Source organism: Phoca vitulina, unplaced genomic scaffold (assembly GCF_004348235.1).
Source record: "Phoca vitulina isolate PV1807 unplaced genomic scaffold, GSC_HSeal_1.0 scaffold28, whole genome shotgun sequence".
Taxonomy (NCBI): domain Eukaryota; kingdom Metazoa; phylum Chordata; class Mammalia; order Carnivora; family Phocidae; genus Phoca; species Phoca vitulina.
This window is the reverse complement of record NW_022589731.1, coordinates 3697722-3713525: the sequence shown is the minus strand read 5'-3', so window position 1 is coordinate 3713525 and position 15804 is coordinate 3697722. Positions and strand designations below refer to the sequence as shown.

The window sequence follows — 15804 nt, the reverse complement described above, 5'->3', positions numbered from 1 at the left end:
TATTATTTTTAAATATTTATTTAAGTAACCTCAATATCCAATGTGGGGCTCGAACTCATGACCCCGAGATCATAAATGGCATGCTCTTCCAACTAAGCCAGTCAGGCGCCCTCCCTTTTTTCCTTACATATTTATTTTAGTATTATTTTTTAATACAAACTTCTTTCAATTTATACACAGTAATTTTTTTGGCATACAGTTCTAAAGTTTTAACAGATATATGGATTTATGTGACCACCACCACAGTCAGGTTGCCAAATATTTACATCACCCTGAAAAATTCCCTCATGCCTCTTTCTTGGGAAATACTTCCCCCACCCTGGAAACGACTGATCTATTTCTCCATCGTTATAGTTTTGCCTTTTCCATATGATCATATAAATGGAATCATACAGTATGTAACCTTTTGAGATTGTCTTATTTTACCCAGTATAATGCCTCTGAAATTCATCTATTTTCTTTTACAGATGTATGACAGCTTGCTTATCCATCCATCCATTCAAGGATATTTAAAGATATTTAGGTTGTTTCCAGTTTTGGGTGATTATTAAGTCTGCTACAGACATTTGTGTACAGGTTTTTGTGTGATTATACCATTTCTCTAGGGTAAATATGCAGGAGTGAGACTGCTGAATCATAAGGTATGTGTAACTTTATAAGAAATTGCCAAAATGTTTTTCCAGAGTGACTATACTATTTAGTATCCCCACCAGTAATATATGATCCTTGCCAGCACTTGGTATTACCAGTTTTGTTATTTTAGTAATTCCAATAGGTATTTACGTAATGATATCTCATTATGGTTTTAATTTGCATTTCCCTAATGTCTAATGATGTTGAGCATCATTTCATCTGCTTACTTGTCATTCTTAGGTCTTCTCTGGTAAGTGGTCTGTTCAAACTTTTGCCTATTTTTAAAAAATTGGGTTGTTTCTTATTGCTATGTCTTGAAAGTCCCTTCTATGTTCTGACCATAAGTCCCTTGTTAAATGTGTGATCTGCAAATATTTTCTCCTAGTGTCTTCATTGTGTCTTCAGCAGAGCAAATGTTTTTTAATTTTGATGAAGTGCATTGTATCAATTCTTTATTTTGTCAATCTTGCTCTTGATGCCAACCCACGGTTGTGGAGATTTTCTTCTACGTTTTTTCCTATATGTTTTATAATTTTATCTTTAACATTTAAGAATATCCATTTTTGAGTTAAATTTGTTTAAGTTGCGAATCATAGGTTGAAGTTCACTTTTCTCCCATATGGCTGCCCAATTTTTTTCAATACCATTTGTTAAAAATTACATCCTTTCTCCACTGAATTTGTTGTCTCCTGCAACTTTGCTCAACCTACTTATTGGTTCTAGGAGTTTTTTATTTTTGTAGATTTCTTGGGATATTCTACATTCACAATTGTGTCAATGAGGATAATAATAGTTTTAATTTTTCCTTTGCAATCTTTATGAAGTGCATTTGCATTTCATTTTTCTTCCTTTATTGCGCAGGCTAGGACTTTCAGCATGATGTTGAATATGTGTGGTGAGGCTAAATAAACATCCCTTCCTTCTTCCTCCTCTTACACAGAAAGTATTCGGTATCTCATCATTAAATATGATGTTAATTGCATGTCTTTTGTAGACATCTTTTGTTAGAGGTTCCCTTCTATTTTTAGTGTATTAAGAGTTTTGTGCTTTAGTTTTTATTCTGTCACTAGCTAGCTGTGTGAATTTGGGCAAATTTTAGTTCAGACTACCATGTCAGAAAAAAAAAGGAAATAAAATACATGCTGTGCCTTTTTGTGATGATTAAAACATGAAGATGTGTGTGTATGTGTGATTTTATAAGAAAGCTCTCACCACATAGCACAAAAGAAAGGCATCATGCATTTCATTAAGAGATGTAAAATACAATCTCTCCAGGTTAATGCAGTCTTGTTATATGCGTCTTCTAAATAAATGTGAGTTAGAGCCAATCTAAGTTGAGAGAAGATTAACTATTGAGAAACTGATTTTAAAAAACCTAGAAAATGGAACATAACTAATATATACTATACTTTAACCTAAGCGTGGCACATGACATTTATTCCTGTTATAGTCCTGTCTGCTTTCTTTGATTCTTGACCGTAGGCCAGAAACTATTCTATGTGTTTTACATTTTTTAATCTCATAAAATTTTGCAGCAGTCCTGCACCACAGGCCTTATCCAAATTTGGACCAGAATTCTTAAACTTTCATAAAATAGGTTTAAGCTTAATGTAAGAAATTAGCTTAATAAAACAAAACATGGGAGCTGTCCAGCAATAGAAAAGGATGTGTCTAATTAAGCCTGAAGTCAGGGAACCTGAGGACACACTGTCAGAAGTTTTCAGGGAAGGGGTTCCTACACTAGGCAGGAGGTCAGAAAATCCCATCAAGTTTTACCAACTCTAAAATACTAGAGCCAGCCTAGATCACATATAAGGCATAAAAAGGTTGACATGGGAAGCCATGCCAAGGCAGGAATCATACCAAAAACTGGCCTGTGGGTCATCTGAGAGCTACTATCTGCCCACCTGCTGCAGCCCTGGTTTGCTCCTTCATCCCCCTACATCTCACTCTTCCCCTAGTTTCTTTCTCAGCAGTAAGAGTCAGATCATATAATTTTAGATCCAAGCTTTACCACCCTTCTGATCAGCGAATTTGAATATGTGGTATTGTTTTCCTAAGTCTTTTTTTTTTTAAAGATTTATTTATTTATTTTAAAGAGAGAGAGAGCACGAGTGGGAAGGGCAGAGGGAAAAGGAGAGAGAGAATCTGAAGCAGACTCCATGCTAAGTGCAGAGCCCGATGCAGGGCTTGATCTCATGACCCTGAGATCAAGACCTGAACCAAAACCAAGAGTTGGACACAGAACTGACTGAGCCACCCAGGTGCCCCTATTTTCCTAAATCTTAAATAGCTCTTCTGTTAAAAAACTTTTCTTTAAGAGTGTGGACCATCCCTCATCCTTGCCTGCTTGAGAGACTTACATTTATTCAAGGACGAAATAAGACCAATTAAAACACACACACACACGCAGAAAAAGAAAGACAAAAATTAAGTATTCAGCAGAATGTCAGACATATAGTAACAAATGTGGCTATCTTCTAAGTCTTTTAAAAATTAAAAAAAAAGCAAATGAAATATTCCCCAAAATGCATGTTTCTGGCATGTACCTGTGTTTGGTATCAAAAACAGTAGACTCCTCACAGACAAAGCACATGTAGTTTTACTTAATGTATTCTGAATGATACTCCAACACCCACAGCCAGGTCAAAACTGAACCTCCTTACATCTATACATTTTGTAATTTCTATAACATCCTTCTCCACTTGGTTAGCCTATAACTCTCTGATGTGGGCAGGGCAAGGATGAGTACTCTCAGACAATGGAGGCATTTAGCACAGAGATCAGAGGGAGTTTCCCCAGACCCCATCACTAGTGGGTGGCAGAACCCAAGACCCCAACTCACAAACAGGTAGCTGTTCTGCTGCATTCCTCCATCACTACTATTTCCATAGACTTTGGCTCTATTGTTGACCTATGCTAATTATATTTTTATCTATTTCATATAGATCATATATTTTCACATATTTTATATATGTTTAAGTTGACCTTAAGCTGATTTTTCCTGGGTAGAGAAGAGCCTTATAATAATATGATCAACTCCGGGAAGAGTAAAATGCTTAAAGCAGTACAAAATGATATGTTATCAGTCAAATTCAGTGTAAGATGTACACAGGTGCACAATGTACAAAGGGGTCATGTGTTCAAGATCCCGGGATTCTACTGCTTGTTTGTAGGGACAATATAGTTTTGCTCACCACTGTATCTGCAGGGCCTAGAACAATGCCTGGTATACAGTAGTCCGTCCTTACATATTTGTGGAACGAATGAATAAACAGTTTGGAAAAAATTTCCCAGTGACTTTTTTTGGTAAGCTTGACTATATGAAGGGTTCATTTTTAAAGCTGGCAGCCCCTGTAATTTGCTGTGTGAATGCAAAGTACTGTGATGAGCTATGGACACCCCTATCTGAATTACACTGAAGATGCCAGGAAATTACTAACAGGAGCCTCAAAATTCATCACATTAACTCACATCCCCAGAAAATTCATTCCTGAGGGTTTATTTCAATGAAATGTCTCCCTCGGGACCAGAGGCCTCTCCCCCTACTCGGAAATAGGATGGATCCGGCAGTAATGGAGCTCAGGGCTTTTCATCTTCTCAAGCCATTAAAATGCAAATTGGGGGAGGAGAAGAACCTGCTGGCAGATCTCCCCTGGCCTCACCCACGGCCTCAGCACTCACATCCATCGGCGGTCCGCACCTCCATGTGCACCAGGTCCGCTTCCTTATCCAATCCGGCCACCGACCTGGGGAAGGAAGGAGACACAGAAGCTTAATGACCACATGGACGGCAGACGACAAAAGTGGGAAAGCATTTCAGGGCTATTACTCAGAAAGCCACTTTCTCCAGAGGGGATCCACAGAGTATGGCCACTGGTGAGCCTGGCAGATATAGCTGTCACCTGTAATGCTCACAACGAAGGAGTCCTGGAATGGTATCAGGGAGTCAGTGACTCTCAAAAACAAAACAAAACAAAAAAAATGACAAAAAACCATGAAAGAGGACAGAGTCTACAGAAATCCAGGTCCAAACCTCTGTCCTTGCCTCTTCTCTACCACCTGGCACCTAAGAAGTTCTCTCTTCCCCACCATCTTCCTTTTTCCCACAACTCCCACCACCCACACCCCCTCCCATGGGTCTTGCCATGCCTGATTCTTTCCAGCACTTTGCGCCCCTCTGTCCTCCCGCTGGGAGTGTGCTATTCCCCACTCTGTCCTGTCCTCTGGGGAGGGTGGTTTAGCCTCCGCTCTGGCTGTTTGCTCCAGGGCATTGTTGCCCTCCTGAGTTTGATGCTGTCTGCCCTTCCTTCCTCCTGCCCCAGAAACAATGAACGTCTGATGACAAACATTTAAAATCTGGTCTAACAAGAACAAAATTCTCCTAGGGATCAGGGTGGGAGAGCTTAAAAGTCTATGGCCAATAGCCAAAAGAAGACAGGCTGAGAATCCTTACAGACTTCTTGTGGGCCTCCGACCTCGCGCACGTAAAGCCCAGCCAGCCATCCCCCATGTGAGATATCCAGCCTGGAGGATGGCCCAAAAAGTCAGCTAAAAGAGACAACACACACATTAAAACATCCATGCACGAGAGAGATCACATAATCCACTCTCTTAGCAAGCTCTTACTCACAGTCTATTTACTTTTATTTTAAATATCATTCTAAGATGGGCTTTCTGGCTTTCCTGTCTTCAGCAGGTAAGAAGTGGCAAGTCAGAAAGAGTAGAATTTAAAAGAATGAGCATCAACAGCTGATACCCAGATAGCAAGAACATAGAAAAACCTATGAAAAACAGACCTAAGAACTCAAAACCCAATCCTCCACACCATAAATCTCTACACTTCTCACTGGCCCTGAGGCCATTACCAAATTAGAGCAGAGTTCAGTATCTGACACCTGTGCTGAGGGGAGGGAGGCAGAGAAAACAGGAAGCAGGGGGCAAGAGACATCCCACATCAAAATGGCTAGAAAAGGCTGAGATGCGTTCTGACCATGAACCGACCCATCCAGCATAGTGCCACACAACCAGGAGGGAACCTCCAACTCCCAGCTTCTCACCCAGGAGCAAAGGATATGGTCTCCACATCTAGAATCTCAACTTTTAAGGCTTGCACCAGCGGGAAGGGCCCCCAAAACACCTAGCTCTGAAAGCCAATGGGGCTTATGTCCACTAGACGATAGCCAACAAAGAAGCAAATCTTCATGGGTGCACGAGCAAACGCTGCAGCAATTGCCCTAGGGCTCAGTGCACCTTCTCCCCATCTTTCCCTGAAAGTGGTTTATCTGCATACTTTAAAAGCTGCTGCTTAAGGGCTAGGCTTCTAATTTAGCAGGCTTCAAGGGGCTGATTGCGATCCTCCCCAGAGACAGAGGAAACCCACTGACACCTTTTGCATCTTCTCTCTGTAGCCCACTCCAAGTTCTCAGTAGCTCTCTGGAAGGAGTTGTGCACATGACCACACCCCAGCTTTCAGGGCTGCTCCTCAGGGGATGGGTCCCCAGATCGCCAGGCTCTGATAACCAACAGGGCTTCACTCATGAGTCCCAGAGGACTGCAGCAAACAAAGAAGCGTTCTTAACCATCTACTTCCCCAAGGTTCGGTGCAGAGGCAGCAGGCTAAGAACACGCATCTCTGAGTCTTTTTGAAAGCGGTTTATCTGCATACATTAAAGCTACCGCCTGAGGGCCCGGCTTCTAATTTAGCAGATATCTGGGGGCTATCTGTAATCCTCCTCATGGACTGAGGAAGCTGGCAGACACTTCCCCCACCAGCCTGCTCCAATAATAAAATCAAGTCAATATCTCCCTGAAAGGAAGTTATACACATATCCGACACTCCAGCTCTTGTAGCTATCACTTGAGGGATGGGTCCCTGGATCACCTGGTGCTGGCAGTCAATGGGCCTTGCATTCATGAGGCACTGGCAAGACTGCAGCGAGCAAAGAAACAGTTATTAATGGGCACAAGAGCACCCCCACCCCCCGACAGCTACCCACCTGGGCCCAGGACTGAGGGAACTGGCAAAAAAAGTTTCTCCCTGAAAGCTTAACTACATATTTTCCCAGCTTGTACCTGAGGATGCAGCTTCTGATCAGCCTGTATCTAGACGCTGACTGCAATCCTCACTGACAGGTCTTGGGACATTCATAACTACTAAAAGCCACCAAGAACAAAGAAAGACACCTGGACAATCACCAATGACAGAGTTGAGAGACAGCTAAGAACTCAGTCAGGCTGGTCTACGAGGTTCTTCTCCTATATGAGATCACTCTGTCAAGACTGAAAGGGGTGGCTATTTAATTAATGTTCAGAAACCAACACGAAGAGTCAAGGAAAGTGGAAAACAAACAAACAAATAAAACAACACAGAAAAAATATGTTCCAAACAGAAGAACAAGATAGATCTCTAGGAACTGATCTTAAAGAAATGGAGGTAATAATCTACCTGATAAAGAGTTCAAAATAATGGTCATAAAGATGCTTAACTGAGGTCAGAAGAACAATGCATGAGAACAATGAGAATTTCAACAGAGATAGAAATATTAAAAAGTACCAAACAGAAATCATGGATCTGAAGAGGACAATAATTGAACTGAAAAATTCAATAGAGGGGTTCAATAACAGACTAGATCAAGTGGGAGAAAGAATCAGTGAACTCTAAGATGGAAGTGGAATTCCTCCAGAGGAGTGAAAGAAAAAAGAATAAAAAACAAGTGAAGATAGTTTAAGGGATTTATGGGAAAACATCAAGTGGACTAATATTCTCATTGTAGGGGTCCCAGAAGAAGAGAGAAAGGACAGAAAACTTATTTGAAGAAATAATGGCTGAAAACTTCCCTAACCTGGGGAAGGTAACAGACACCCAGACTCAGCAAGCCTGGAGAGTTCCAAAAAAGATGAGTCCAAACAGAACCACATAAGACACATTATCATTAAATTATCAAAAGTTAAATACGAGTAGAAAATCTTAAAAACAGCAAGAGAAAAACCACTTGTTATATACAACAGAATGCCCATAAGATTATCAGCAGGTTTTTCAGCAGCAACTTAACAGGCCAGAAGGGTGTGGGATGATATATGCAAGTACTAAACAAACAACAAAACCCTGCTAATCAACCAAGAATACTCTACCCAGCAAAACCGTGCTTCAGAAGTGATGGAGAGATAAAGAGTTTTCTAGACAAACAAAAGCTAAAGGAAGTCATCACATAGATCAGTCTTACAAGAAATGTTAAAGAAAGTTCTTCAAGCTGAAACAAAACGATGCTAATTAGTAACAGTAACATCTTCTAGGATGTTTCTGGAAAAATTAACATCTAAATCAGCAGACTGAGTAAAACAGATTGCCCTTCCAATGTGGGTGGGCCTCCTCCAATCTGCTGGAGGCCTGAATGGCACAAAAGAAGGAGTAAAGGAGAATTCACTTACTCTACCTAATATTTTCTAGCTGGGAAATTGGTCTTCTCCTGCACTCAGATAGGAATTTACAGCATTGATGCTCCTAATTCTTAGGCCTTCAGACTCATACTAGAACTACACCACTAACCGTTGAATCTCCACTTGCAGATGGCGAACTCTGGGCCTTCTCAGCCTCCATAATCACATGAGCCAATTCCTCCTAATAAATCTCTCTCTCTCCCAGTCTCCTCCCCCACCCTCCTATTGGTCTGTTTGCATATGCTATTGTCTCTTCCATATTCCACTGGTCTGTTCCTCTGGAGAGCCCTGTTCTTTGTCCCATTCTAACATTACAGCCTGTTTATCCATGTAAGCCCATAGCATACTTGTGTGAGTGTGTTTCTGTATTTGCTTAAGCAATGAATTACAAAGAGAATGATTCTTATTAACATACAACCTATCAGACAGTGAGTTTCCTAAGGACAGAGACCCTAATTATCTTTCTCTAATATTTACTACTACACACAGTTCAAGATTAGGTGTACCTTCAGATTAAATGATAGGGATAAGAAATTTGTACTTCAAAGCTGCTCTGTCTCTGGATCCACAGGAGAAGGGATTAAGTGGCTCAACTGGTCAGAGGTAGAGCAGGGGAACTTGGGTGCTATGGGTAAGAACACTCCTGCCCTTTTCCAGCACATAGGAGAAGGCCCTGCCTACTTTCAGCCATAGTGCTGACATTAGCCTGGGGTTTCTCAACACTGACATTGCTGACATTTTGGCCTCGATAATTCTTTGTTGTGGGGGCCATCCTATACATTGCAAGATATTTAGCAGAATCCTTGACCTTTACTAGATGCAGTAGCATCCCTGCAGGCCTGACAACCAGAACTGTCTCTAGACGTTGCCTACTATCCCCTGGGGTCAAAACTGCCCCCACTTGAGAACCAGTGCATACCTGGACACACGTAATTGATTCCTGGACTCTATGTCTCCCCTGCTAACAAGGCAGCAAAAATAAGCACACACAGATTTCACCTCCTCCCTTAGTCCTAACACTGCTGAGATGCCCACGAACTACTGCTATTCGGGGCCATACCACCTCATCAGGAAACTCTCTGACAATCATCAGGTTCCTAATCTTAAAGCCTCCCAAAGCCCCCACTTTTAAAAACCTAATGTAAGAAAAGTGCACACAGATACAGCAAGCAAAGAAATACGAGATGTAGATATTTTGTGATTTTTCTGAGGGTAGGCAGAAGTTGTAAGGGATAAACCTGTGGAAATTTTGGGGAAAGTGCATATGGTAATAAGGATAAATGTTAATGGGCATTGAGACCATTCATATGTCAGGCATCGTGTTTTGTGTTTTATTTACTTTTTATTTTTTTTAATTTTATTATGTTACGGTTAGTCACCATACAATACATCATTAGTTTCTGATGTGCTGAGCCACGATCTATTGTTTTCATATAACACCCAGTGCTCCATGCAGTACGTGCCCTTAATACCCATCACCAGGCTAACCAATCCCCCCTCCCCCCTCTCCTCTAAAACCCTGTTTGTTTCTCAGAGTCCATAGTCTCTCATGGTTCATCTCTCCCTCCAATTCCCCCCACCCATTTTTCCCTTCCTTCTCCTAATGTCCTCTATGCTATTCCTATGTTCCACAAATAAGTGAAACCATATGATAACTGACTTTCTCTGCTTGACTTATTTCACTTAGCATAATCTCCCCCAATCCCATCCATGTTGATGTAAAAGCTGGGTATTCATCCTTTCTGATGCCTGAGTAATATTCCATTGTATATATGGACCACATCTTCTTTATCCATTCATCTGTTGAAGGGCATCTTGGCTCTTTCCACAGTTTGGCTATTGTGGACATTGCTGCTATGAACATTGGGGTGCATATGGCCTTTCTTTTCACTACAATGTGTCTTTGAGGTAAATATCCAGTAGTGCAATTGCTGGGTTATAGGGTAGCTCTATTTTTAAATTAAAATGTCTATGCTACCCAGAGCAATCTATACCTTCAATGCCATCCCGATCAAAATTCCAATGACGTTTTTCAAAGTGCTGGAACAAACAATCCTAAAATTTGTATGGAAACAGAAAAGACCCCAAATCGCCAAGGAAAGGTTGAAAAAAAAAACAAAGCTGGGGGCATCACGTTGCCCGATTTCAAGCTCTATTACAAAGCTGTGATCACCAAGACAGCATGGTACTGGCACAAAAACAGACATATAGACCAATGGAACAGAATAGAGAACCCAGATATGGACCTGCAACTCTATGGTCAAATAATCTTTGACAAAGCAGGAAAAAACATGCAGTGGAAAAAAGACAGTCTCTTCAATAAATGATGCTGGGAAAATTGGACAGCCACATGCAGAAGAATGAAACTCGACCATTCTCTAACACCATTCACAAAGATAAACTCAAAGTGGATGAAAGACCTCAATGTGAGACAGGAATCCATCAAAATCCTAGAAGAGAACATAGGCAGTAACCTCTTTGACATCGGCCACAGCAACTTCTTTCAAGATACATCTCCAAAAGCTAGTGAAACAAAAGCAAAAATGAACTTTTGGGACTTCATCAAGATAAAAAGCTTCTGCACAGCAAAGGAAACAGTCAACAAAACAAAGAGGCAACCCACAGAATGGGAGAAGGTATTTGCAAATGACACTACAGATAAAGGGCTGGTATCCAAGATCTATAAAGAACTTCTCAAACTCAACACCCAAAAAACAAATAATCAAGTCAAAAAGTGGGCAGAAGAGATGAACAGACACTTCTCTGAAGAAGACATACAAATGGCTAACAGACACATGAAAAAATGTTCATCATCATTAGCCATCAGGGAAATTCAAATCAAAACCACATTGAGATACCACCTTACACCAGTTAGAATGGCAAAAATTGACAAGGCAAGAAACAACAAATGTTGGAGAGGTTGTGGAGAAAGGGGAACCCTCTTACACTGTTGGTGGGAATGCAAGTTGGTACAGCCACTTTGGAAAACAGTGTGGAGGTTCCTCAAAAATTTAAAAAAGTGTTTTGTGTTTTAAATGCATTATCATAATAAATCCTCAAAATGACTCTTTAAGGAAGGTACCATTCATCGAACTTTCATCCTTGTCAAAATGGGGATAATAAGAGAGATTAAGCAAGGTGCTTAAAGTCACAGGATAATAACAATTGATAGACCTAGTACTGTGTGTCAGGCCTTGTTTTAAATGCAAATGCTGATCTTGAATCTTCACATCAATCCTAAGAGTCCTGAACCATTCTTTCTCCATAGTTTCCATATTAAAGGACGCAGTTAGGCATTGAGAGATTAAGCAACTTGCCAAAAGGCACACAGTATAGTAAACAGCAAAACCCCAGGGGTCAACCAGGCAGGTAGCTTTGAGCCAGGAACTTAACCTCCCAGGTAAGCTGCCTCTCCTGGCTGGTGAGAGGTTTGCATGTAGCCATCTCTCTCAGAATCAAGGACCAGAACCATCTTGCCCCATTGCCTCCTCTCCTCCCATCTGAAGTCCTTTATGGCAGCATTGTAGGAGATATACAAGCACTCTACGTACATTTTCAATACAGTGTCTCAGAAAATTTTGATTCGAGACGACATGAACCGGGAGTCCCTCCTATTGGTGATAATCATTAAGAAGGATATGCTGGGAACGGAACAAGGAGGTTGGGCCAATAATAGAGAAGTAATAAATGGAGATCCTTGAAGAAGTCTGAGAAGGATAAATATACTTGAGGAAAAGAAAATGTGGGGTTTGGGCTTGAGTCTCCTTCGGGTCTATGAGGATGGAATGAGCCAAGACATATATAAGAGGTACCATGAAGCTGCCATGAGTATAGGGGAGGGGTTGAGAGGCTTGCCTGCTCAGGTAGGCCAAGAAGGTTAATCATCACCCCCGACACCTCTTCCATTGCAACCATACAAGCTCCTTCACATTTCCAGGACCCAGTGTGAGGCCAAGGTGGGCTGGAAGGCCAGGAGCTGTACCCAGTGCAGAACTAGCATGGCAGGGGCACCTGGGTGGCTCAGTTGGCTAAGCAGCTGCCTTCAGCTTAGGTCATGATCCCAGAGTCCCGGGATCGAGCCCCACGTCGGGCTTCCTGCTCAGCGGGGAGTCTGCTTCTCCCTCTGACCCTCCCCCCTCTTGTGCTCTCTCTCTCACTTTCTCTCAAATAAATGAATAAAATCTTTAACAAAAAAAAAAAAAAAAGAACCAGCATGGGACACATCAAGCTCCCTGTGCTTAATGCCTGCAACAAAGTAAAAATGAATTTGCAAGCATCCCATTGAAGTTACATGGAGGGAAACTATCAAAGTTTCTAAAATGTATCAGGTAGTAAAGAGAAATTACCTACGTGGGGATTACTACTAATGCCAAATAAAACAAGTCATCAGTAGTGCCTTTATTTGGTGATGTGTACTCCTGGTTTTAAGGAAGTGACTATAAAACAGAATGTAAAAGAACAAACCAGTATCAAGAACAGGTAAGAATCTATGAGAACCCTTATAAATATGTAAAAATTCCTCAACAGTTAATTCTCCTATCACAAGGTTTTCCTGAAACTTAACACCCATGATTGGGGAAAAACTAATCTTTTCCAGGGGATCTTCCCATTCTTCCTCAAGAGGAGAAGTAAGATCAGGCCCCTTTCTGCAAGCACCCCATCACATGTTGCACATATGTGCCAAGAAATGACTTTTAGTTTCTGTATCTGTGAAATGGGAAGATCATAACACTGACTTCACACAGTTATGGGATTAAATGAGCTAAGTAATAAACACTTAGAACAGTGCACCTGACACAAAAAGCATTCTTCACAGTTTAGCTGTTATTATTTTTCATTAGAAGGGTGGGATAAACTAATCTGCTTTCCTGCCTGCCCTCAGACCTCAGCTCCACATTTGTAGAGCGCTGAATAACACAGCACTGTTCCAGGCACTAGATCTGAAAAGGCCCTGCTAGGGAGATTCAGTGTAAGTACCTCTCCCCCACATCGGATGGATTATATACCACAAACCTGGGGACCAAGCATTGCTCAGGGTCCCTTTAACAGCCTGCTCTCCTTTCCAGGGTTGAAACCATCACGCTGGACTGCAATCACCTCTTTCTGCCTAGGGGACACAATCCTTGACTTCACGGGCTTCTGCTGGATCTTCTCTTGACATTTTCAATCACAGTGCTTAGCACATGGTAGATCATCAATATGCATTTGATGAATGAATGATTACAACACTGTCAGTCAGACAAACTTCGTAATGCCCTCTGTAAGCCTGGAGATCACATTTGGGTCTCAAAGACAAACCTCTTCAGGCAAAAGAGATCTCACTTTCCTGTCTGTGCCCTAGATAATGGTTATCATGTGGATTGCTCAACGGGTGTTAAAAAAAGGGGGAAAAAAGTCTATAGAGGCATGAATAATGCGTGAGGTGGTTTCCTCCCGAGGATATTTAATTTTCTAACAATTAACAACAAGCCCAATGTCAGCACACAAGGATCATGTGAAACTCTGAGAGGGACATGGTTATTCTCCAAAACTGATGGTCTTCTGAGTTCTGAGCCAGGACCAAGGTCACAGGGAACAAAGGCAATAAGGAGCCAAACCAGAGCCACACCTCCAGGGAAGGAACCCCCATCGGCGCCTAGGACCATATACTCACAGGTGTTACTGAGGAAAACACTTGAAAAAGGTCAAGTAGCTTTCAAACATATTTCTGGCAACTACACCATCTGTTCAGAAGCAGTCTCCAAGTCCTAACATATAAGTAGGTCAAACGGGGACTTATCAGGAACCGTTAGCTGCTCACCCAGACGCAACAGTGCCCGAGACAGCTGAATGCAGCCGCCTTTGAAACACTCTGATCTCATCCAACCCCTTCACAGAAAACTGAGCCTCCCCCACCGTCTAAAGACAGCAAGTTTGCATCCTGTGGCCTTAGATTCCAATTTGGAACTTCATTCAGCCCAGCCTCTCCTAACACTGCTGCCAGGGGGGAGCAGCAGGGCTAGGCTTCTGTGTTTCTCTCCTTGCGGATATGAATCCCAGAGCAAAGTCTTCACCAGAAAGAAGAAAACTGGACATTGAGGATGCATGAGGATGGTACTGAGGGTAAAACAGTGGTAAGGCCAAAGCTCAAATGCTTTTATGAACTTATCAGCTATACCTTTAAATTTACAAAAACAATCTTATCTCAACAGATTTCTCCAATTCACATCACATTCTCCCCCTTTATGTCTTTGCTCAGGCCACCCCTCCACTGGAATGTTCCCTCCATCCCACTCTGCATATTCCCTGTGCATGGCCCAGCTCAATACCTACTTTCCATGAAAGCTCCTGACCCTGGCAGAATAGTGTAATCCCTTGGGAAACTCTCTAAAAATACTAAATACCAGTGGACGGGCCCTATCCCAGGAATTCTGCTTTAAATTGGTCTGGAGCTCCTTGTTAGGAGTATCTCCTAACAGTATCTCCTTGTTAAAACAGATGTTGGGGCTCCACCCTCAGAGCTTCTGATTCGAGAGGTCTGGAGTAGGGCCCAAGAATCTGGATTCTTAGAAGTACAGAGATGATAACATTATATGGTCAGGGATCACACTCTGAGAAATACTAGCCTGGAGAATAGTTCAGGAATCAATAGCTTTTAGATGTTCCCAGGTTATAAAAATGTGCGGTCAGAGCTGAGAATCACTCATTAGAGCTCAAAACACAGCCTCCATGAACTCAACCTGAAACAGCCACTTCCTTTGATATGTCAGAGCAGGAATTTGGAATCAGACTCTGAGATGAAATCTTGGTTCTACCAGGTACTAACTGTGGAATCATAGGCCATTTACTTAACCTTTTTGCGCCTCAATTTGTCTCATCTGCACAACGGGGAGATAATAATAGCACCCTTCTCGTTATTTTTATGAGGACCAAATGAATTAAATGCACATAAAACATTTTGAAGAGAGAGAGGCACATGTTAACATTTAACACTATATATAATGCTTACTATTATAGTGCTCCCATTATCTTAAGTACAATTAATATTTATTGATTGCCTAATGGACCAAGAATGTACTACCAGTTTAATGTTATCTCAATCCTTAAATAAACTTTTAAGACTGGTTACATATATTTATATATCTATATATTTTATATATTTCCCCCCCTCCCCAGATGAGGAAATGGAGATTCTGAGATGTCAAATCACCTAGCCATTGGTACAGGGTGAGAAAGAGATGGAGCCTGGATTCAAACATGGTCTGTCTTACTCCATCTTCAGTTATTTGTGGGCCTGAATTTTTTCTCTGATTGTGCTATCCTCAAAGACAGGCTCTAGAGCTGATTAAATCATGTTTTCCACCAGTGCCCAGCACTGTGCCTTGCTCTTTACTTTTTAAATATCAGCTGAGTAGACGAATAAATACACAAATCAGAACAACAAGAACTCCAGCAGGGTGTATAGGATAAATGTTGAAAATAGCTCCATAATATGGTGAAGCAGATTTCATTCATTTAATTAATCTCTAGGCAATTAAGTGAATAAAGTCTTCATTTTATATTATTATGCTGCTATTTTTTACCATTTATCCTCAAAGCAATATCGGATCTGTCAAACACAGTCATCTGTGATTTGCTTGACAAATGTGATCATCCTGTGAAAATGCTGGGGCAGCAAAAAGAGGGATCTCACCCAGCTCAAATGAACATGGCCCCCCTAGTGGGCACTTTTGGAGCTTTCCTCCCAAATCA

At 41.5% G+C, this 15804-nt stretch overlaps 1 protein-coding gene across 3 annotated transcripts in view; it reads right to left on the bottom strand.

Moving 5' to 3' along the window:
- The window catches only part of SORCS3 (sortilin related VPS10 domain containing receptor 3), a 569814-nt gene that overhangs the window by 154841 nt on the left and 399169 nt on the right, over window positions 1-15804 (bottom strand). For all 3 annotated transcript variants that reach the window (XM_032423232.1, XM_032423230.1, XM_032423233.1), the window contains exon 6: window positions 4318-4382. In XM_032423232.1, the coding sequence (XP_032279123.1) occupies window positions 4318-4382 (65 nt within the window). The remainder of the gene's footprint in view (window positions 1-4317; window positions 4383-15804) is intronic.